We start from the raw sequence: 23499 nt of genomic DNA, 5'->3' as shown, positions 1-23499 counted from the left end.
CTACACCAATATGTACGCTCCACTGAAAGGGTAAAGTGAGGGTTATTTGGGATCTTGGTTCCTCAACGGAGATTTCAAAAAGTCAAACCTACGGTGGTCGTATGGTTCAGCAGTGAGGGAGAGGGTGTTGTTTTGAGAGGCTTATGGTTAAGATATGTTTGAGGAGAAGTGTTTGAGGTCTAGGTTTCTCGTCGGAGTCTTGGGGGAGCGTTTAGGCCACGGTGGTTGTGGCTTTCTGCTAAGGCTGCGAGTGGACGAGGTTTGAGAGGAGAACGGTGAAGGGGGAAGTTTTAACCAGGTAAAGTTTTTAGGGAAATGAATTAGGGTAAGAGTTTTTACCCTAGATATCCTGCTTTAGTGTTCCTTCAATTTGTGCTTGTTTTCAATTGTGTCTTGTAATTTTAATTATTTGACATTGTAATCCCTTAATTGGCTTGTTTAATTTAATGAGTAATTTCTACTTTGTATGCCTATTTTCAGTTTTATATTGTTTTGGTCCTTCATGGCATTTTTAAAATATGAGTTTAAGTTATTAATAGTAGGTTTAATCTTATATTGTTTCATCTTAATGTATGTACATTTGCATTTCATTTGTATGCATGCACGTAACTTGTAAGCGCACTTTAGTTTAGGTAATAATTTAGTCCCCGTTTAGGATTGTCTTCTTTAAATAATTGTGTATAACTTAAACCCTAAACCCTAAACCCTAAACCCTAAACCCTAAAATATAACCCCTTAATTTTAACCTTAAACCCTAACCCTAAACTCTAATACTAAACCCTAAACCCTATCACATAATTATAAAGGATGAGATGTCTTAGTTGTATTATAGAATTTTTAATATATTTTTAAAATTTTATAATTATCAATAATATATTTTTAATAATGTAATTTTAAAAAATCTAAAATTATAATATAACATTTTTTCGAGCTGCTCACGAGCTTTTCGAGTCGAATATTGAGTAGCTCGTTAAGAAATCGAGTCGAGCTCGAGTCAAGTCCATTCGATCCGAGTATTTATCGAGCCTTGATCGAGTCGATCTCGAGTAGCTCGCGATCTATCTCGTTTCATTTACAACCCTAATCAACACTTTAAAGCACCACCTTCAAGCCATACAAGCGTGATTCATAAGCAAACAACAAATGGCACCAGTCCATTCGATCCGAGTATTTATCTAACCTTGATCGAATTGATCTCGAGTAACTCGCGATCTGTCTCATCTCATTTACAACCCTAATCAACACTTTAAAGCACCGCCTTCAAACCATACGAGCGTGATTCATAAGCAAACAACAAATGGCACCATTACCAAATTATTTAACCACCAAAACGATGACAATGAACCAATACAAATAAAAAGACAGAGAAACAGAACCAGAATCAACAACACAAAATAAGATTCATTATACAAATTGTCGAATGTTTTAACTTAAATTATGCTCAGTTACCAGCTTCAAAATTTGTACAGATTCTCTCCATTAGCCGCTCATCATCAAATCAAACAACCCACAAAAACAAAAACAAAAACCAGTAGGAAGAGATCATTCCCCCCAACAAGATTCTTGGCGTTTTTTACAACTAAAGCTAAACAAACGCCTCTCTCCCCTTATTTTTGTTGAAGAATCTCCTTTACTTACAAGACAAGACACCATCATTTACATTGAAAGGATTAAAGGAACCCCTCACAAGCATATTTACATACCAACAAAAGGGTTCCTCTCATTTTTCTCTCCCTTCTCTGCTTTAAAAGTCACATTATTAAGCACCTTTCGGTTCATATCTATGTACTGTTTTTTTAGGATTGAAATGGGGTTCTATGCCAGTGCAGAGATACGGCAATTTCGACGATCCCTATCAAGGCAATCGAACCCCTCAACTCTCACAGCTGGTTTGTTACCAAAATTTGCCCGGACACAGCTTCCTTTCCTTGAAGAGGATGATGGAGACGACGGAGACAGCGGGGTTATAGCCTTCTCGTCTCCAAATTGGGCATCCTGTATTAGCGGGTTAGATACTCTGCTCGGCGGCGGCCCACAAAAAAATGGGGGCGACGACCCTATGTCTGTACAAGTTTGTTCCACTCCACTTCCACCCTGTTGAATTTCAAAACCAATAATCACATCATATAAATATAATGATAATTTCTTTGAATTATGAAGTTTATTTTTCCAAAAACACAACGGAATCGTAGATTCGAACACGTTTAAATACATTAGATTCTGATTTAATAATTATGGTTAATTCAGGTATTGTATTAAAATATATATAAATTACGAGAGAGAAAAAAATGCATACCTTGATAAGAATCATATCCAAAACATCACTCCCTCCTTTTGAATCATAAACCTCCGCTTGATGGCTGGACAAAATTAAAAAAATGTATTTTATCAGATCTATTTATTGAAAACCGAAAACAATAGTGAAAAATGAAGGGCATATAAAGAAGAGAAAATTACCAAAGCTGCCATCTGGGGGACCTAACAGGGTAGTCCTTGAAGGGAGTGTTCAAGAGACCTAAACGACGTGGTTTCGGGCAAACCATGGTCTCTTTCCGCTCCGCAACCATAACCGAAACGGAAAAGGAGCTCCGTATCTCGCCAAGGCTGCTTCCGATTTCGCTTTGTTGGATTGCACACTGGTTCATCTTTCCTTTTTTGCCTTTTTTTTTTAATTTTAATAATAATTAGTTATCCTATTTAACACATAAACAGATGCTTAATCAAACATCGTAACGATACATAAAACAAGAATTACAACTATCTTAGAAAAACAAAAGATTCAGATCAACAGATCTACTCAAACAAAAAATTAAAAAAACAAAGTGGATATTCAATATCTTTATAGATCTACCGAGCTTACGGCAAGTTATGTAAAAATAGAAACAAAAAAAGAAAGAAAAGAAGATAAGATAAGATCTAAACTTCTAAAATTAGGTTTCGCTACAGACATGATTCAGATTACAGATGGAGGGAAAAACAAAGGAAATCTCGGAAAAAGCGTCGTTTGAAGAGCTGAAATAGTGGAAAGGGAAAAAAGGTAGAGGCAAATATAGGAGCTATAAAAGAAACAAGGTGAGACAAATAATACCTTGGCTTTTAACTGTACAGCTACTTTGAGAAATCAGTTGGAGTGGAGAATAATAATGAAGAGAGCACCATGGAAATGAAGAAGAAATTAGGCGAGGGAAGAGAGGAGGATGGTAAAGGTGAGGTCCCGTGTGATTTATTGAAGATGGAGAAAGAAGGAAAGAGAGGTACAGAAGAATCACAAAAATTCAAGAAATATTAATAAATAGAAAAGTCGTATTGCAGTTGGGCAAACATCACAGCTATGAGTACACGTCGAGAATAGACACGATCGCCTCATATCTATACCGTATATCATCACTCAAACTTTTTTAAATATATTTTGTTTTAAATTAAATAATTTAATGAAATCTTCTTATAATTAACATCAAATTTAGATAAAACAAAATATATATTTTTATTTAAAAACAAATGAAAGGAGTAAAATGTAATTAATTAGATTTAGTGATATTCGAAGTCCTCAAAAATTTCCAGAAAACAATATAACCCTCAAATACTTTTTTATACTCAATATTATCTTTAAATTGATAACAAAATCAATTTGGTCTTTGACTAATAGAAAAATCTGTTGAGTGTTGACCATTATGATGGCATAGCAACTTATGATAATAATGACATGAAAGATTTGTTAAATTAATTTTTAGTCTATTTTGAAGCTTAAATTATTTTTTTAGAAAGTTTAAGTCTTTATTTAGTTTTTTTAAAAATAAAAATATTTTAAATCTAGAATATAAAAATATTTAAAACTAAAATTAAAAATAAATCATTTAAAAATTAAAAGATATACTAACAATACTATAGAATTATTAAAAAGTATAAAATAATTATAAAATAAAAAATTACTTAAAAAAACATATTATAAATATGTACGTGTAACATATATACACAAATATAAATTAATCATATTTATATAATCAAATTAACAAAATCAATATGCTTTTAATTTTATACATTTCAATCATCACTACAAAGCACAAATGTCATAAACTTTTATATATTATATATATATATAATTATGATTTCATTACCGAACAATCATATTATATATACACATACTAAATATGGTTTCATTACCAAATATTCATATTACTAACATTTATATAAAATATTGTTACTAAATTAATTAATATTTACAAATTTCGTATCTAAATATAATTAAAAAAATACAATAAGTTATTTATATTAATATACACATTTTATTGTACTTTAAACAATTTTAAAAAGATAGTATGACGGGTACGATCGTGTACTTTGACAATGATTTGTTTTTATGAACATGAGGTTATACTAGGCATAATAATTAAGAATATTTTTAAAGTTTAATTAAATATTCATTTTTATATTTTTAGCATTTTAGTTCAATATATAATTTAAAATAAAAATCGTTAGTCAACAAACGATTTTTTAAACTTATTAAAAACTCATCTTACCCAACAGCATGATGTCGGTCTTATGAGGAGAAAATAGTACTCAAAACTATATTGATCAAATAAACCGTACAACATTCAAAATTTCAGAAGAAATAATATCAATACAAACTAAATCAAAAAGAATTCGTAAAATGTCGACACCCATTTAATTAAACAACCTGCTACTGTATTACAAGATCGTCTAACTAAAGAAATGTGATAACCTGGAGAACTCTAAAACGTTTGTTTAGCTTGCTGGAGGTGGAACGCAAAGGTAGAAATTTCTTCACTAAAATAGGGTTTTTTATATTGAAATAAAATATTACAATCAAAATGTTAAAAAATAGATGTTGAAAAAATTTAGTAAAATGTTATAGATATTTTTCCTAAATTAACATATTGGAGTCTAAAATGCTCCAAATCAAGAGTTTTAGAGTTTAAAATTCAAATAGGTAAGATGAAGTTACTTAAATTTTAGTTTACATGGTATATGTATAAAAAATTACTCTAATATAAAATCTTATTGATTTTTATTATTCAAAATAGTAGTTTTTCTTTATTAATTTATTTTAAATTATATATTTAATTTTTATAATGATTTTTAAAAATTTTATTTAAAAATCATATATAAATATGAAAAAAGCATAACCATAAAATGAAAGGAGTAAAATGTAATTACATAGGTTTAATGATATTATTGAAAGCCTTCAAACTTTTTCCAAAAAATAATATAACCCTCAAACTTTTTTTACACTTAAAAGGTCATCCTTTATTTAAAGAAAAATCAATTAGACCTTTTGACCAATAGAAAAGAACGTTGACCATTATGATGGTAGCAATTCACGATAATAATAAAGAGAAAATAACCTCAGTGACCAAAAATCCCAGATAATATACGATTTTGACCAATTTTTTTTTTGAATTTGCGAAAATGACCAACAAAATCGCAATGCGATCTTTAATTCGCATTGCGATCTCCACTATTGCAAATTCGCGTTGCATTTCGCGTTGTGATAGTTGAAAAATCGCGTTGCGATTTTCCATTTCGCGTTGCGATTTTCCAAATTCGTTGCGATAGTTAAAAAAAAGATTTTGTTTCTTAAGAATTTTCTCTAAAAAGATAGTATCCGCGCGGACGTGTCGAAGACACGTACGACCACGATCACGACCACGAGACGAGACGAGACGACGGCGGCGGCGGCGCGCGAGAGTCCCCCTTGTTCTCTATCACTCAACAAGGAAGTGGGAAAGCCAAGCCTTAAATACCATTCCCAATAGTGTTTCCAATACTATGTGGGATTTGAGCATTACCAACACTTGTTCCCAATACTAAGTGGGATTGAGCCTTAAATAGTGATATTATTTTTGAATGTTTTGCTTAAAATTGCAATAATCGTGATTGATTGTAGATTGACTTTTAATTATGACATATATAATCGTATAATACTAATGCAATTGGTTGCTGATTCAGTTGTTTTAAGGTGCATGATTGTTAATTGTTTCCTGAATAATCACATTGTATTGGAAACAAGTGTTGGTAATGCTCAATCCCACATAGTATTGGAAACACTATTGAGAATGGTATTTAAGGCTTGGTTTTCCCACTTCCTTGTTTAGTGATAGAGAACAGGGGGACTCTCGCGCGCCGCCGCCGCCGCCGTCTCGTCTCGGGTCGTGGTCGTGGTCGTGGTCGTGGTCGTGGTAATACGTGTCTTCGACACGTCCGCGCGGATATTATCTTTTTAGAGAAAATTCTTAAGAAACAAAATCTTTTTTTTTAACTATCGCAACGAATTTGGAAAATCGCAACGACATTGTAGACTATCGCAACGCGAAATGCAACGCGAATTTGCGATAGTGGAGATCGCAATGCGAATTGCGAATTAGAGATCGCATTGCAATTTTGTTGGTCATTTTCGCAAATCCAAAAAAAGTTGGTCAAAATCGTATATTATCTGAGATTTTTGGTCACTGAGGTTATTTTCTCAATAATAAATGGTAGATAAGTTAAATTGATTTTTTTTTATAATTTTTACAGATTATATTGATTTTATTAGAAAGTTTTAGTACTTGTTTAATTTTTAAAAGAATAAAAATAATTTAAAATTTAAAATATAAAAATATTTAGAAAAAAATATTAAAACCCTAAAACGAAAAAAATTACTAAAAACCTAAAATATTTACTAAAAATACTAAAGCACTATTAAAAATTAAACCCTAAAACGAAAAAAATTACTAAAAACCTAAAATATTTACTAAAAATACTAAAGCACTATTAAAAATTATATATAAAAATCCGAACAAAAGCGGAGAATTCATTGGTGTTCGTGGGAGTTTCTAAGTCGTTTAAAAAAATGATGGGGTATTAGATTTCAGAGATATGGCTAAATTCAATGTCTTTCTGATGGCAAAACAGGGACAAAGATTGATTGTAAACCCTACGTCACTAGTAAACAGAATGCTTCGAGCCAAATAATATCCATCAAGTGATTTTTTACACTCAAGGTTCAGTTCAGCACCCTCATATGTGTGGAGAAGAATCTGGAGTGCTCATGGCTTACTGGAGATGGGATAAAGATGGAAAGTCGGGAATGGTTTATCAATCTCGATTTGGAACGATAGTCGACTCCCATGGAAACACAACAGATGATAATGTCCCCTAGAGTAGAGAATGTTGAGCGATTGCGGATTTGATTGATGCCGAGGCAAGAAGATGAAAAGTGGAACTAGTACGCCAAATTATTATTGAGGAGGAAGCAAACCGGAATCTTGAAATTCCGATTGCCCGATTTGAACATGATGATTTCGGAATTTTAGGAGGAGAGAAGACAAGTGTGTTCAATGTTAGAAGTGCTTATCGATTACTGTTAAATGGAAATAATTATGGGCCAGCAAATGCAAAAACCCTCGAACGTTTTTGGGTGAGTGAACGTCAAAGTAAGATTAAACTTCAAATATGGAGGTTCGTTTTTAATTTCATTCATACTTTTCATAATTTGTTTCAGAAGAGGATTACTAGTTCCGACCTATGTCTTAGATGTTCAACGGATAGGAAGACAAGAGTACATGTGATGCGAGACTGCCATCTAGCATCATTAGTTTGGAGAACAATGAGTTATAATTGGCCTATCCATATTAATACAGTGGACTTCACTGAACGGCTATCCTGGTTGTTTAACAACAATAATCCAATAAAACACGTAGAAATAACGGTGACTATATGGATGCTATGGTACGCACACACCACTTTTATACATCAAGGAAAGACATTCAAAAACGAGAAATTATTACATCGGTTCGTGCTCGGTGTCATGAATACTCAAGTGTAAACCGTTATCTTCAGATTACCAAAGCTGATCAGATAGTTCGTTGGAAGCCGCCTCTAAACCCAGTAGTGAAAGTGAATTTTGACTCCAGCTTTGATCAGAAAAAGAAAGAAGCAATTTCAGGTGTCATAATCAGAGACTACAGGGGTTTTATTTTGGGTCCATGCAGAAAGCTAACTCAGAACGTTACCTCGACATCCATGGCTGAGGCGGTGGCAGCATATCACGCGTTGGAGTTTGCAGCAAACATGGGCTTCAATAACATTATTGTTGAGAGCTTGATTCTCGAACAGTAAACGCAAGTTAGAGTCAAAGGAGAATGATCTTTTCGAGATTAGCACATGGATATAGGACATAAGAAGAAAATCTGACCTTTTTTCATCTTGCACGTTCAATTTCATCTTCAGATCTGGAAATATCGCTGCTCATTTGTTAGCCACCAATAGAGAATATGGAGAAGAGGAGCGATTCTGGGTTAAAGAAGGACCAAGGCGAGTAGAAATCCAGCCGGCTCAAGATCGAAGAGGAATGGAACGATTAGCACATGGATATAGGATAAGAAGAAAATCTGACCTTTTTTCATCTTGCACGTTCAATTTCATCTTCAGATCTGGAAATATCGCTGCTCATTTGTTAGCCACCAATAGAGAATATGGAGAAGAGGAGCGATTCTGGGTTAAAGAAGGACCAAGGCGAGTAGAAATCCAGCCGGCTCAAGATCGAAGAGGAATGGAACCAGTATAGATGAAGAAGAAATCAACGATTCGAGGTACCTGAAGGATCTATCTAAAAAGAGCATAAGTTTCTGAGTTTGAATATGAAACAGAAGATAATCAGTCAGAGAATTGTCGAAGAAGGCCAACAGTTTTTTGAGTTAAAGTATTTTTTATTTTTTTATGTTTTCAGTTTTTTTGAGCCAATTTTATGTTAATGAACTCCAGACTGTTTCCCATTAACAACAAGTCTCACTTCGTCAGATTTGTTTTATTTTATTAAGAATGAAAGACTGGCGTTCACATTTAAAAATAAAAATAAAAATTTATATTATAGGTAATATGTACGTGCAACATATAGACACAAATATAAATTAATTATATTTATGAAGTCTAATTAACAAATGTAATGTATACATATCAATCATCACTACAAATATCATAAACTTTTATGCTATATATATATATATGTATACTAAATATGAATTTTCCCTGATAAGTGTGACTCTACTGACTATGAAGGCAAGGTTTCAGAGCAACTTAAAGCCAATGATAGAAATGATTTGGCTAATGTTGAAGTAGGTAAAGCTACTTCTGAATCCTTGGGAAATGATGGTTGTGATGGGGAGTTCCCTTCACTTCAAGATTCTCTGTTGTTGAGGGTAATAGAAAGACTAGAACTGCCTCCTTGGGGGTAGCTATGTTTCTCAATGAGATTAAAGCAAAGAAGAAAGATCATTTGGAGAGAGTCAAAGGTGCAGGGGTTTGTAATGCTGTTAAGGGTGTTGATCCTCCTACCTCTAACTGATGATTTTTAGTTTTTAGAACGTTAGAGGGCTTAATAGTGGGCCCAAACAAAGTAAGGTTTTTAGAAGATTGGAGGTTTTAGGTGTGGATGTGATTTGCTTAATGGAAACTAGAGTTAGAGGTGTTAATTTCCATAGGATTGCTAATTCATTGGCTACTGATTGGAGTTTTGCTAACAATTATGATCATTCTGAGGGTGGTAGGCTTTGGATACTGAGGAAAAAAACCTTTCATTCTCTGTGCTTAAGGGATGTGATGAGGCCCTTTCTATTGTAGGTGATGTGGTTGGTAAAAGAGTTGTTGTTACTATTGTTTATGGCAGCAACAATAGTCAGACCAGAAGAGGTTTATGGGAGCATTTAAGGAACCTGGAAGTTGATATTGGTTCTGCCTCTTGGTTGATTGTGGGTGATTTCAACACTTTTATCAGTGCTGAAGAGAGTTCAGATTTTGAGGTTCTGGGTTTGCACAACACCTCTGATATGGTGGAATTCAAAGATTGCTTGGTGGATTTGGAATTACATGATCATCCATTCACAGGTCCACTTTTTACTTGGTCTAACAAGCAAGAAAGTAACTTCTTGGCTAGGAAGTTGGATAGAGTTTTAATTAACTCCCAATGGCTAATAAAGTTCACTGACTCAGCTGTGGAATTTAAAGCTCAAGGGCCTTCTGACCACTGTCTCGGGACTGTATGGACTCAGAAAAGTGCCCAGGTGAACAAGCCTAAGCCATTCAAGTTTTTTAATTGTTGGACTACTAGTGAGGACTTCACGAGGGTTGTTAAAGATTCTTGGCAAGATCACTGTGTGGGGGACCCTATGCTAATTTTGTTTACTAAGTTGAAACGTTTGAAGCCACTGTTAAAAGACCTTAACAGAAGCTCATTCTCTGATATTGCTAGCAGAGTAGTTGCAAAGAGAACTGAGCTTGAAGCTGTTCAAATTCACAATCTTGACCAGGTGGACAATAGAAGACTGGATGAGGAAAAAAAGATTTAGGCAGAATTATTAGCCCTTTAAAATGCAGAATCTGATTTTTACAGGCAGAGAGCCAACGTCCATTGACTCTAGGAGGGGGACTTGAATACTAAGTTTTTTCATCAGAGAGTGGATTGAACAAGAAGAGAAATACTATTAAAGTCATTAAAGATGATAGAGGGATATATCATGAAACTTTTGAGGATATGGCAGCTGAGCTGGAAATTTTTTTCAAAAGTCTTATAGGTACTGCTGATCCTATGGTGAAGAGCTGTTCTGCTGACTGGTTAAAGTATGTTCTAAATTACTCTTTACCTGTTGGGGCTGAAGATATCCTAGTTGGTGAGATTACTGAGGCTGAAATCAAGGATGCACTGATCAGGCAGGGGAAAAACAAAAGTCCTAGACCTGATGGCTATACCTCATGGTTCTTCAAGGTCACTTGGGAGATAATTGACAATGATTTTATAGGGGCTGTAAGGTATTTCTTTCAATCATCCTCCTTTTTACCTGCTTTTAATGTTACCTCCATTGTCTTAGTGCCTAAATCCCCTAATGCATGTATGGCCAAGGAATTTAGGCCCATTTCTTGTTGTTCTGTGATATATAAGGCAATCACTAGGATTCTGGTCATTAGATTATCTCTGTTCTTTCCTGGTATGATCTCTCCTAATCAATTAGCATTTGTTAAGGGTAGAAACATTGATGACAACACCTTACTAGCTCAAGAAGTAGTTAGGGGATACTTCAGGAAGAACCTTTCTCCTAGATGCACAATTAAGATTTACTTGCAGAAGGCTTTTGACTCAATCTGTTGGGACTTCTTAATGAATGTTCTGGAAGCTTTGGGGTTGCCTAAGGTATTTTGTGGTTGGATAAAAACTTGTATTACTACTCCCAGATTCTCTATTTCTTTGAATGGTAGTTTGGTGGGGTATTTTAAAAGGGCTAGGGGGTTAGGCAGGGTGATCCCCTTTTCCTTTATCTTTTTGTGATTGTGATTAATGTACTCTCTTCACTGTTGGATGCTGCTGCCAGGATTAGTGTGTTTAGATTCCATCCAAAATGCAAAAAAATTCCCCTCTCACACCTCTGTTTTGCTGATGACCTCCTTTTGTTCTGTCATGGATCATTGGATTCTGTGATGGGGGTAGTTAGTATTTTGGATAAGTTCTATGAGATTTCTGGCCTTAGATTGAATGCCATGAAGATTGAATTCTATGCTTGTGGGGTATCAGGAGATAAAGTTGAGCTGATTCAGAGAGCCATTGGCTTTAGGATTGGTCAGCTCCCCTGTTAGATACCTTGGGGTGCCCTTGGCCACACGTAAACTCACTAGCAAGGACTGTTACGCCTTGCTGGTGAAAATTAAGGACAAAATTGATAAGTGGTCCAGCAGAAAACTCAGTTATGGGGGTAGGCTCCAGCTTGAAAAATCTGTCTTGTTCAGCTTGTTTGGTTATTGGAGTAGACAATTAATACTGCCTAAGGGTGTCATTAGGGATGTTGAGAAGCTTTGTATGAGGTTCTTTTGGAAAGGTTGTAATACCCCTGCTAGGGGTGCTAGAGTGAGCTGGAAATAGGTGTGCTCACCAAAATCTGAGGGAGGATTGGGCTTAAGGAGGCTTGCTGAATGGAGTAAAACATGTTGTCTAATGCTTATTAAAAGTATCTTTGCGGGGGAAGGATCACTATGGATTGCGTGGATTAAGTGCTATTTTTTAAAGTCTACTAATTATTAGATTGTCGGTAGTAAACCACATTTCAGTTGGATTCTCAGCAAGTTGATTAAACTGAGGGAGGAGACTGGGCGTTTATTTAGCCCTGGGACTAGCTTATCTCAGATCAAGGGCAGGTGGATATGGGATAGTATCCGTGTCAGAAGTGACAAGGTTGCATAGCATAGGCTCATTTGGTTTCCTGCTCATGTTCCTAAGTTCTCTCTTGTGGCTTGGATGGTTTTGCTCGACAGGCTGCCTATTAAGAACATATTAGGCAGGTTTGGAATTATGGTTAGCAACAGTTTATGTGTGGAATAGGTCAGGAATCACGAAATCACATATTCCTTAAATGTCCTTTTTTGTCTGTGATATGGTGTGCTGTTATGCGAGACTGCGAATTGAAGCATCAGGTACTGGGTTGCTGGGGATGATGAGATTCGTTGGATGATTCTGCACTTTAAGGGAAAATCCCTCTTAGTTCATATCCTCAAGCTTGCTTGGACCGGGTTTGTTTACTCTATTTGGGAGGAACATAATCACAAGAGTTTTAGAGGAGTGATTTGTTCAGCTGATTCTATTGTAAATAGTATTAGAGAGGCAGTTCGTATAAAATTGTATATGGGTCACATTAATAGAGTTGATGATGTAAATAGGCGTTTGTGCCAAAATTGGGGGCTGATTTAGTTGTTTGTTAACGTTTTTTGTGGCAGCTGTGCTGCTTTCTTTGGATGAATAAATTTTTCCTATCCAAAAAAATAAATATGATTTTGCATACAATCATCACTAAATATGTATTTTTATTAAATTAGTTGAGAATTACGAATTTTACATCTAAATATGATTAAAAATATTGCAAGTTATTAATATTAATACACACATCTAATTATATTTTATACAAAATTATAAAAATTATGTGATGTGTACAATCACATATTTTGAAAATGATTTATTTTTATTACCTAAAAATAAATTAACATAAAAATTACTATTTTTTTGAATAATTCACATATTATTACCTAAAAAAAGAAAAAAATTGCTTAAAAAATAAAAAAAAATATCCTACAAAAAATTAGATACTCCAAGCAAATTCCCAAACATTACAAAGAGAAAAATTAACATGTTGTAATCTATTTACAAATATGTCAAAGAACTTAAATCTAACAAGCTCCTTAATGCAATCAAATACCATCATTCTACTGGTTCTAATATGTCAAGGCATTTTCTCACTCTTATCTCTGATATCCTCATATTAGCCTGTTTCAAACAATAATCAAATCAATAACTCTGACCCCTAAGTTAAAATAACTTTATAAGACTCCAACTCATGAAGCTCTTACGAGTCACCTGCTAAAAATTCTTCTCCTTAATAACATATGCTTTAACTCAAACAACCCACAAAGAATCATTACCTGACAATATGTTTCTAATAAGCTAAAACATGTTGGCCTTGTTCCAATAGTATATATCTTTCAATCCAAGCCCACCTTCAATCTTAGAAAGATAATTTTTTTCTAGTTAACTTTTGTACTAACTAACGAAGAGTCTTTTCCCTTCCAGAAGAATCTCATACGCATCTGTTCAATCATTCTCAACACTAAGTTAATTAGTTGCACCATAAAAACATAAATCAAGCTCTTATAGGACCCAACAGTTCAACCTGGCACTTATCCTATTTAATAGAGGAGAGTGCTCCTTCTCAGATAGCTTCATGGTGACCAAAGGCACCCACGTACCTAAGTGGAAGAGGACTAATCTTGAAACCAATAGCCCCTTTGATGGACTCAAACTTACTTAAACCAACACCCGAGATGAAAAGCTCACTCTTGGAAGCGTTTAGCTTAAGCCTAGACAAAAAATAAAACTTCTCCAAAATAACTTGAATCCCCACTATGAAATCCAAAGAACCTTTACAAAAAATGAGGAGATCATCAACAACAAAAAAAGTGGTGAGTAAGTCCAATTCTTTGACATTATTTAGGATGAAATTTAAAGATCTTTCTAGCAGCAGCCAAATCTATGAGACTAGTCAGAACACTTATGGTCAAGACAAACAGGTAAGAGGATAACGAGTCCCCTTGACTAATACCCCTAACACCCTAAAAAATCCCATTAAGCTCCCATTAAAGGTAATAGAGAACCTAGCAATAGTCGGGCAAAAAATTTAGTTATTTTAATTCCATGCATAATGATAAAAAAATACTTTTTAATGTTTGACTAAATATTTATTTTTATTTCTGTTTTTCGAAGTATTTTAACCTACAACTTTTCATTTTGAAACACAAGGTCCCTTCGTAGAGGAAATTCGTTAGTCAACAAACGAACAACGGTCCAAAATATGGGTCTTTTTGTCATAAAATGATATATTAGAGCCAAAATACTCTAAAAATAAAGATCAAAGTGACTATTTAATCAAATATTAGCGATATTTTTATCTTAAAATAATAAATTGATATCTAAAATATTTTGAAAAAGAATAAAGATCAAAATTTAAAATTTAATATCGAGGGTTTTAGAGTTTAAGATTCAAATAGATAAGATAAAATTATTTAAATTTTAGTTTAAATGGTATATGTATAAAAATTACTCTTAAAAATATTATTGATTTTTATCATTCAAATTAGTGATTTTTTATTAATTTATTTTAAAATATATATTTTTATTTTTATAATGATTTTAAATAATTTTATTTAAAAATCGTATATAAATTTGAAAAGAACATAACCATAAAATTATCTATTTATAATTTAGAAGTTATTTAAACTTAGTTGATATTATCAATTTATTAAAGAGTAAATTACATATTTAATACCTAGATTATTATTATGATAATGAAAGGGAGACGACACTTTCAGAATTTATTCATTAACCTGTAATATCGTGTAGAGGACTAGAGACATTTGTACAAAGGAAATAGCATGGCTAAAGAGGCGAACAATCTAATAGAAAGCCCTACCCATCTTCCAAACCTTGCTGGCAATGATAACAAATGCCTAACAAACCTATGAGCATCTGTAGCAAACACTCACAACTCTAATAGTATAGTAGACTCATAATATTCTCCCTACTATCTTACTCTTCATCATTAAAGCAAACCTGCAAGAAGAAAAAACAAACAAATAGCACTACTTACCAGCATCCTTCATATGCTGAACAACTAACTTATCTCTACACCGAGTGAAGAATACCCTTGACAATGGTTTAGTCATCATATTAGCCACTCGTTCATACGTTGGAACTTCATTTACCTACAATAATCCTGACATAACCTTTTCCTTAACAAAGAACAAGTCCATCTCAACATGTTTAAATTTAGAATGTAGCACTGCATTAGAAGACACTGCCACTGCATTAGAGTTATTGTACCACAAAACAATTTTACGACCAGGAACAACATAAATTTCTCGCAACATAGATTCTAACCAAATCACCTCAGTTGTAGCACATGCAACACTTTGGTACTCTATCTCGACAGTAGACCTGGACATTACCTGCTACTTCCGAGAAGATCATGACACAAGATTACCTCTAAAGTAAATATAAAACCCCGAAGTCGAGTATTAATCATCAACATCATACCCCTAATCAATGACTGTGAACCATGTGATGAACAACTTAGCATTGATAGTAAATTTTAGTCCATAATCAAGTGTACCCTATAGATACCTCAAAATACGCTTAACAACAGAATAATGCTCATCTAACATATTTTGCAAAAATTGTCAAACACGATTAACAACAAAGGAAATATATGGACTTGTAATGGTTACATATTGTAAACCACCAAATATGTTTTGATATTAAGTTGGATTCAAAACATGACTTCTACATTGAGAGGATAACTTGCAACTGGTCACCATAAAAGTTGGTAGACTCTTTGCTTTGTCAAGTCCACTTCTCTCGAGAAGCTCATCAATATATTTCCTCTAATAAAGAAACATACCATCAAAAGTATACTAAACTGGATACCTAAAAGGTAGCTAAGCTTCCCAAGATCCTTTAAAGAAAAAACAACATCAAGGTTAGTAATTATTATTTGAATCTCATCACTATTACTCCAATAGGAATTATGTCATCAATATAAACAAAAAGATAAAGCAAACTATTATCAGGATTTCTAACAAACAAAGAGGTATCATAATTTGATACAAAATAACCTTCAGTCACCAAATAACCCATGAGTTTCTCAAACCAGGCTCGAGGTGCTTGTTTCAAACCATAAATGGCCTTGTTAAGTCGACAAACCATTTTCTTTTTATCTCCTTATTCATCCTAGGAGGCTGAGACATGTATGCCTCCTCATCAAGATCATCATTCAAGAACACATTATTAATGTCAATCTGACGCATATCCCATTTTCTAGAGACAACAATAGAAAGAATTGTCCGAATAGTGATAGGCTTAGAGTGAAGTTCTCAAAACTTGTTGCGTTATGTGAGTGTTATAAATTAAGCGCAAATTTGTGCAAGTATCCAGAATCAAACAAGTAATATAATAGTGATTGAATATCGTCTCCAAAGGGATTAGAATGACTTAGAGTGAAGTTTATGCATTGAAATGTCACTAGTAAATTATAGATGGCATGAACAATTGATTAAGAATGTTGTGGTAAAGTGGCAAGTATAATGAGTGTGGAAGTGTTGTGGAAAGTATAGAAATGGAATGTTGTGGTAAATAGTAAAAAAATGCTAAGGTCAAATAAAGTTGAGCGTTGAAGAATAAAATAAGATAACTTGACAACCTCACATAAACAGCTATAATAGAGGTAAATGGTTCGATTTACTAAGGAATATTATGCCTTGTCTCTAGAATGATTCACATTTTCCATGAGTATGTTGCTCAACAGGGTCCGCTAAAGTGTTCATAGGCTACCTTTAATAAGGAACCTGACAATGAAAATGTTAATGACAATAGCTCTCAGCATAAACTGCAACATAATAATATCGACTAAGTCCTACCCCTTTTAGTCGTTGAAACCATTTCCTTATCTCTAAGGGAAGTTAGAGCCTTGATATCCCAACTTAACTCTATTGTTCACGTTGATATAAAGTAACTCTCTCGATATTAGGAATCAAAATCTAGAAAATGGCTAACTCTCGAAAGATCTTACAAGTTTGCGTGAGCTTGAACCGCCACCTTAAACCACCTCAGCAAACTTGTTACCCCCTCTTCTCTTATTCTCTCTTATTTATACTAAAATAAACAAGAACTCTTTAACTCCCAAAAAGCTCTTAAATTCTCATAAATTATCTAACTCCTAAGCCCTTAAATTCTCAAAAACTCTCTAACTCTTCCTTAAAAATGGGATATCCTTATCTGTATCTTTTAAAAATGGATTGTTCCCTTCACATGTGTGGACTGGACAGACTGGCAGGTGGGATTCACATGTGGGTTGGAAATCTTGGCAGTAAAATATATATTTTTTTACCCAAAATTTCCGTCCAAAATATTGTAGCATTTTTCCATCTCTGTCAGCTTTAGTAGTTCTCTATTTCTCCTTCAGCTCAATCACCAGAACATCATCAACAAAACACGACCTTTCCCTTTAAACAACACCAATTTTGTCTTTAAAATGTTACAGCAAAACATCACTACCATATATAACTACATGGACCTAAATGAAATTATATGCAATGAAATAAGCTTTTAAACAACCAACTACCTAAGTAAAAAGGCATGAAATTGCTTAACCACTGGGCTAAAGGTTTCATAAAAATCATGGACTGTCTGTTTTAAGTATCCCTTGGCAACAACGCTTTATAACGGGTAATGAAACCATCAACATTCCTTTTAACTTTGAAAATCCACTTGCACCCAACCATAGTTTGATTAGGTGGCAATGGTACTAGTGTCCAAGTGTTATTTTTTACCAATGCATCATACTCCAACTGTGCAACATGCTTCCAAGCTAGATTTTTCATAGCATCAAAAATAGAACGAGGCTCACCTTTATCCTCAATCGAAGGTAAAATACTTACATAAAAAACCTTGTGTTTTTTAATCCCACTCTTACTCCGAGTTTGCATGGCATGACTGTTATCAATTGGAATAAAAACAACATGAGCTTGCAAATTGGCCAAAGGAATAACACATTCACCCTGTTGAACTGCATCAACAACATGAATATCAGAAAATCTTTGTCTGAAACCCTGTACACCAGATACATCATTATTAGCAAACAATATCGGAGTATCAATATTAGCACATTCATCAGCATGAGAAACCACGATGTCTTGCACATCAAACTCATTAGCTAATGAAGTACTAAATCATTACCTACAAGATTATTATGAACCAAACCATCTGTAACAAACTGAGCTGAACTTTATGGACTAGTGGAGTCAACTTGTAACAATCCCAAGTAGTATACTAGATATACTTGTATCAACAACATTTTTCATATATTGAAAATCACCTACAATGGGAAATATAAACTCATCAAACGTAGCATGGTGAAATATAAAAATATGTCTACTCATGTTAAAACACTTGTAGCCTTTGTGAGCAGTACTATAACCAAGGAAGATATATTGTCTTCATCGAAAATCAAGTTTGTACTGATTAAACGGTTGTATAAGAGGGTAGCAAGCACACCTAAATAGACATAACATAGAGTAATCATGTTTTACTCTAAAAAGAACTTCATGAGAGGACTTATCACTTAAAACACTAGTAGGTAGTTTGTTAATCAAATGAACAACAGTGATGAATGCATGACTGCAAAAACCAACTGACAAAGAAACATGAGCTAACAAGGTAAGTCTCATTTCCACAATGTGTCGGTGTTTTATTTCTATCTTGCTGTTCTGTTATGAGGTTTTGGGACAAGAGACCCTATGTTGAACACCATGCACGAGTAACCACTAATGAAAAGCCACATACTCACCTCCTTTGTCCGTATGAAGTGTCTTAATCTAACATCCAAATTGAACTTCGACCATTTTATGAAAATTAAGAAAACATTGATACAGTATATACTTTCTCTTTATCAAGTAAAACCAAGTATGTCTACTGAAAATATCAATAAATGAAACATAATAACAATACCCATCTGATGCAACAGGGGTAGGACCCCATACATATGAGAGAATAAGTTCTAAAGTACTATCATACCTAGTCTCAAACAAAGAAAAATGCAAAGTATGTGTCTTACCCTGCAAACAAGCTGAACAAGCATGATTCATTTTATTATAAGTAAACATTACAATTATTAAGAGAATTCTTTAGCACATTCAAAGTATGATAGCCAAGACGTTAATGCCACATATGAAGAGATCATGTGTTTCTGCTCACAGTATTAGCCTCAATTCCAAACAAACCAGAATAATGACCACCTAAATCATCAACAGAATTGGAGACCTGCAACCTATACATGCCATCAGTAGTGTACATCCCTTTCATCAATAGAGCCTAAGTTTGAGAATCCTTCACAAAACACTTATGTGGATGAAATAAATGAATTCAGAATAGTAGGACAACTCGAAGAAGAACCATACTGCCCTAGCACAGACCCAAGCTGAATGGAGGAAGGGAAAACAAAGGAACTTGGTGAATCAAAGAGATTGGCACCCCCAGAGGCAGAAATAAACATATAAAGAGAAAATCTATCCATCTGATACAACGAACATTTATCTCTTGATGCTCTAATTGACGAGACCCCTTTATGAACAACGGGAGAAGGAAAAGACGTTGAGGTAAACTAAGAAAATGGTTGTCTAATCAAATAAGAGTTAACAATCGGATAAACGAGCCTAAACGAGGCAACTTGAAAACCAAAGTTATAACAGCCCTTCTGAAATGGGCGAACACCAGAACATGGGTTGAAAACATGAGTAATCAACAGAGCTGGACTAGGGTGACTTGAAACAGATGACTGAACAGGAGAATTTGAGGAATAAGTAGCAAAGGCCTTTGGTTTAGTCTCCGACCGAGCATCTTCACCGGAGGACACATCATCCTAAAAATTTTGATCAAACCGATAATAACACCACTGAACTAGATGCTTAAACTTGTCACAAAGTTGACACTAAGGCCGATTTCCATTTCTTCTACGGCTACACCCTCATCCAAAATTACCAAAGCCACGATCACCACGACCACATGAGTCAAAAGTGGAAAAGCACACAGCAAGTGTAACCAACTAATCATAAGTGGTCATACTCGGTAAGGAACCCTGGGAAACAACAACATGAGCTTGAGCAACAAGATTCTCGTTTAAAAATTCTTTATGAAGAGACTCACAATCCAATAATATTTCATTGAGACTACCAAGTTTGAGAACTTTCCGTGATGCAATCGCAATCACCAATTCAAACACAACGGGTAAGCTTGCAAGTATAAAACTTATATGTTCCTGCTCTGTAACAACCGTACCAACAATAACCAATGTGTCACAGATTAGTTTAACCTTAGCCAAAAAATCACTCACAGAAAAATCTCGCTTACGTTGAGAGGGATGGAGTGTTGAAACCTTCGCATAATAATGTACTCCAAACAATCGACATACTGCTTGCCAAATTTCAGAGGATGTAGACAACCCAATTTAAAGAGGAAAAACATCTGAGAAACGGTAGACAAAATCCAGGATGCAAGAAGTTTATCTTGTTGGTGATGAACAAAATACAACGAATTTTCAACAAGAGTTCCATCACCAGAAGCAACAAGTTTCTTAAACAAAGAAAAATTATCAACAATATAACTCAACAAACCATAACCATCAATAATCAAAAAAATTTGATGTTTCCAAAGAAGAAAAGAATTTGCAGAAAGCTTAACAATATCAAGCTTAGGTAAATGTTGAACAACAGTCTAAGAGAAAGAAGAACTCCCTGAACTGTCATTTGCACCACTGATCATCAGAGAATAACTACTACCATCATGAAGAGACGAATCAATAGCCATGGAAAAAAATAATCGAAGGTAAAACTAAGCACAATGAAAAATGGTGGGTGTCGAATCCAACAAATAATAATACTTGCTTTTAGAAATATAAATTTGTAGTAGTGATAAGCAAGGTCGAATCCACAGGGATTGGGTAGACTTATTTTAATGAAAAGTAAAGCAAATAAAAGGGGGTTTAAAATTGAGAAAAAATTAAAAAGAAAAAGAATTTAAAATCAACCAAAAATTTAGAGAGATTAATAGTAAGGAAATATTCAACTAAAGGTATAATTTCAGAATTGGTTCAGAGAATTGATCATAGATGCAATGATAAAATCTTCTACTTTTCACTAAATTGGTTATGGTTATTGAGAAGCTCTAACAACCTGTCTCTCTTTAGTTTCTCGATAATAAAGAGAAGCTCTTTGATTATTTCCCTAGTTAATGAATAACCCTAGACAAGCTCTTAAGATTTAATCCACCAACAGCATTAATCACTAGAGGGGCCACCAATTCTAGCCAACAAATACGCAAGCTCGATTAATTTAGACTAGGTTATATACCTTCATAACATAATCATAATCAACCATGTTACTTTACCACTAATATTAGAACATTTAAACAATTACGGATTTAAAGTTCTAAATGGAAATTTATCAACCTGATAATTGAACAACGGATCCTTTTCATAATCAATCAAGACAATAATTCTTAATAAAAACAGAAGATATATAAATAGCAAAGAAGTAAAAGAATAATGAAAATTATTTAGATCTCACAATCCTTGAAAGAACCAAAACTTCAATTATCCTTCAGTTGGAACAAAAGTATTTAGCTACTCATAATTGAAAGAAAACTAAAAAGAAAATAAAGATGAAAACTGATATAAAACTTGATGATCCACTAATGAAAGCCCTAGCTGTAACATCCTCAATACCGGGTTAGTGACTAAATTGTAAAGTCTCAGAATTTAGTGGTTAGAATAAAATGAATGAATAGTATAAAGATTTATATGTAAATTATTGTGTATGATGGAATTGAAAGGAAGAAGGAATGGAAGGACAATAGAGTAATTGCAAGGAAAAATAATTAAAGAAGGGATAAGTATGTATATAAGGATACACGTGGGTGGAAGGGGAGAAAACACCGAAGACTTCCAGAGTTCTCTTCTTCTTCTTTCTTCCTTGTGCGTGTGAACCAAAGAAAAGGTAAGATTTCTGATTATTGAGTTTCTTGTTAAAATTTAATATTGGGTTTTGATTATTAGATGATAACTAAGCTTAAAGAAAGCTTAAGTTATCTTAACATCAAAGGATGATGGAGTTAGGAGAGATTTAAGATTGGAAGTTCTTAAATGAAATCTTGGAATAGAGTTCATAACTAGAATTGAAAGTTAAATTTGACTTGTCATCAATCTAGTTAAGATATACGAAGTGTTAAAAGTGGAATTCAAACATGTTGAATTATTGATGTAATTCTTGAATTTCATATGAAGAATAGAATTGGAGGTTTAAGATGAAATAAATGAGTATAAATTGGCTTAAGGATGTGTACTATAGTTAAGAATGAAAAAAGGATTAAATATGAAGGATTTAATCCAAAATGAATGAATTTTCGGGTTCAAAAAGAGGATTCTGGGCAGTGTGCATCGATGCATATTCATAGTGCATCGATGCATCAAGGTTAAAACCCAGAAAGTGTTTGGTAGTGCATCGATGCACTGGTAGTGCATCGATGCACTCTTTTAAAATAAAAAGATCGAATGCAATTAGTGCATCGATGCATAAGGCATTTATCGATGCATCCCATTAATAATAAAACATCGAATACATTTTATGCACCGATGCACAAGTAGTGCATCGATGCATACCTTCATTAAAAGAGGAAATTGGCATTTATCTTAATCTAAAGAGTGAACCATTAGAGTATAGTAGCTATAATACTGATATAAATCCATGTGTGATTATGTAGATACTAAAAGTAAGCTTATTCCGGAACGATCAAAGGATTAGAATCGAATCAAAGCAAAGCTAAGGTGAGTGCATACTATATGTATAGTATAATGGAATAAGACTTGTGATAAGTCTAATTCCTATATTGATTTTCATAGTACAATAGTTGTGAACATGCATACATGATAATTATTGTAATACATTCATAAGGCATATATATGTTCATGTGATTGGATAAATCATGTATATATATGATGAGTAGATTCAAATACACATGTGATATGATGATATGTGATATGAGAACATGACATGAGCTACATGATCACAAGAGAAATGACATGAGCTACATGATCACAAGAGAAATGACATGAACTACATGATCACAAGAGAAATGACATGAGTACATGAACATATGAAATATAAGAATAATGCCCATAGTATACGATATGAGAGCTATAGGTATAATTGGCATGCCAAGAGTCAAGGGTATAATAGTCCTTCGAGACGTGGTCCTTCGGGATGTAGTGGTCCTACGGGACATATATGACAGTCCTTCGGGACGAATACTGAACTAAGGTTCGGTGCCCAATGAGGGAATTGATACGAGCTGTGGTGACAACATTAGTG

General features: G+C 33.9%; 1 protein-coding gene and 1 long non-coding RNA gene across 2 annotated transcripts; both read right to left on the bottom strand.

Moving 5' to 3' along the window:
- Window positions 1-1637: 1637 nt before the first annotated feature.
- LOC120149027 lies at window positions 1638-3193 on the bottom strand. Its single transcript, XM_039161962.1, has 4 exons — window positions 3089-3193; window positions 2458-2659; window positions 2297-2360; window positions 1638-2094 (listed from the first exon to the last, which is right to left on the bottom strand). The coding sequence occupies exons 2-4, from the start codon at window positions 2643-2645 to the stop codon at window positions 1816-1818; spliced, it is 531 nt and encodes a 176-aa protein (XP_039017893.1). The 5' UTR covers window positions 2646-2659; window positions 3089-3193; the 3' UTR covers window positions 1638-1815.
- A 4481-nt stretch (window positions 3194-7674) lies between these two features.
- LOC120149028 lies at window positions 7675-8302 on the bottom strand. The gene is made up of 3 exons (XR_005518423.1): window positions 8195-8302; window positions 8013-8099; window positions 7675-7913 (listed from the first exon to the last, which is right to left on the bottom strand). It is a non-coding gene; the product is annotated as an uncharacterized LOC120149028 (long non-coding RNA).
- Between the last annotated feature and the right edge of the window lie 15197 nt (window positions 8303-23499).

Source organism: Hibiscus syriacus, unplaced genomic scaffold (assembly GCF_006381635.1).
Source record: "Hibiscus syriacus cultivar Baekdansim isolate YM2019G1 unplaced genomic scaffold, ASM638163v2 tig00110988_pilon, whole genome shotgun sequence".
Lineage (NCBI taxonomy): Eukaryota > Viridiplantae > Streptophyta > Magnoliopsida > Malvales > Malvaceae > Hibiscus > Hibiscus syriacus.
The sequence above is the reverse complement of the archived record's forward strand: the minus strand, read 5'-3'. Positions and strand labels throughout refer to the sequence as shown.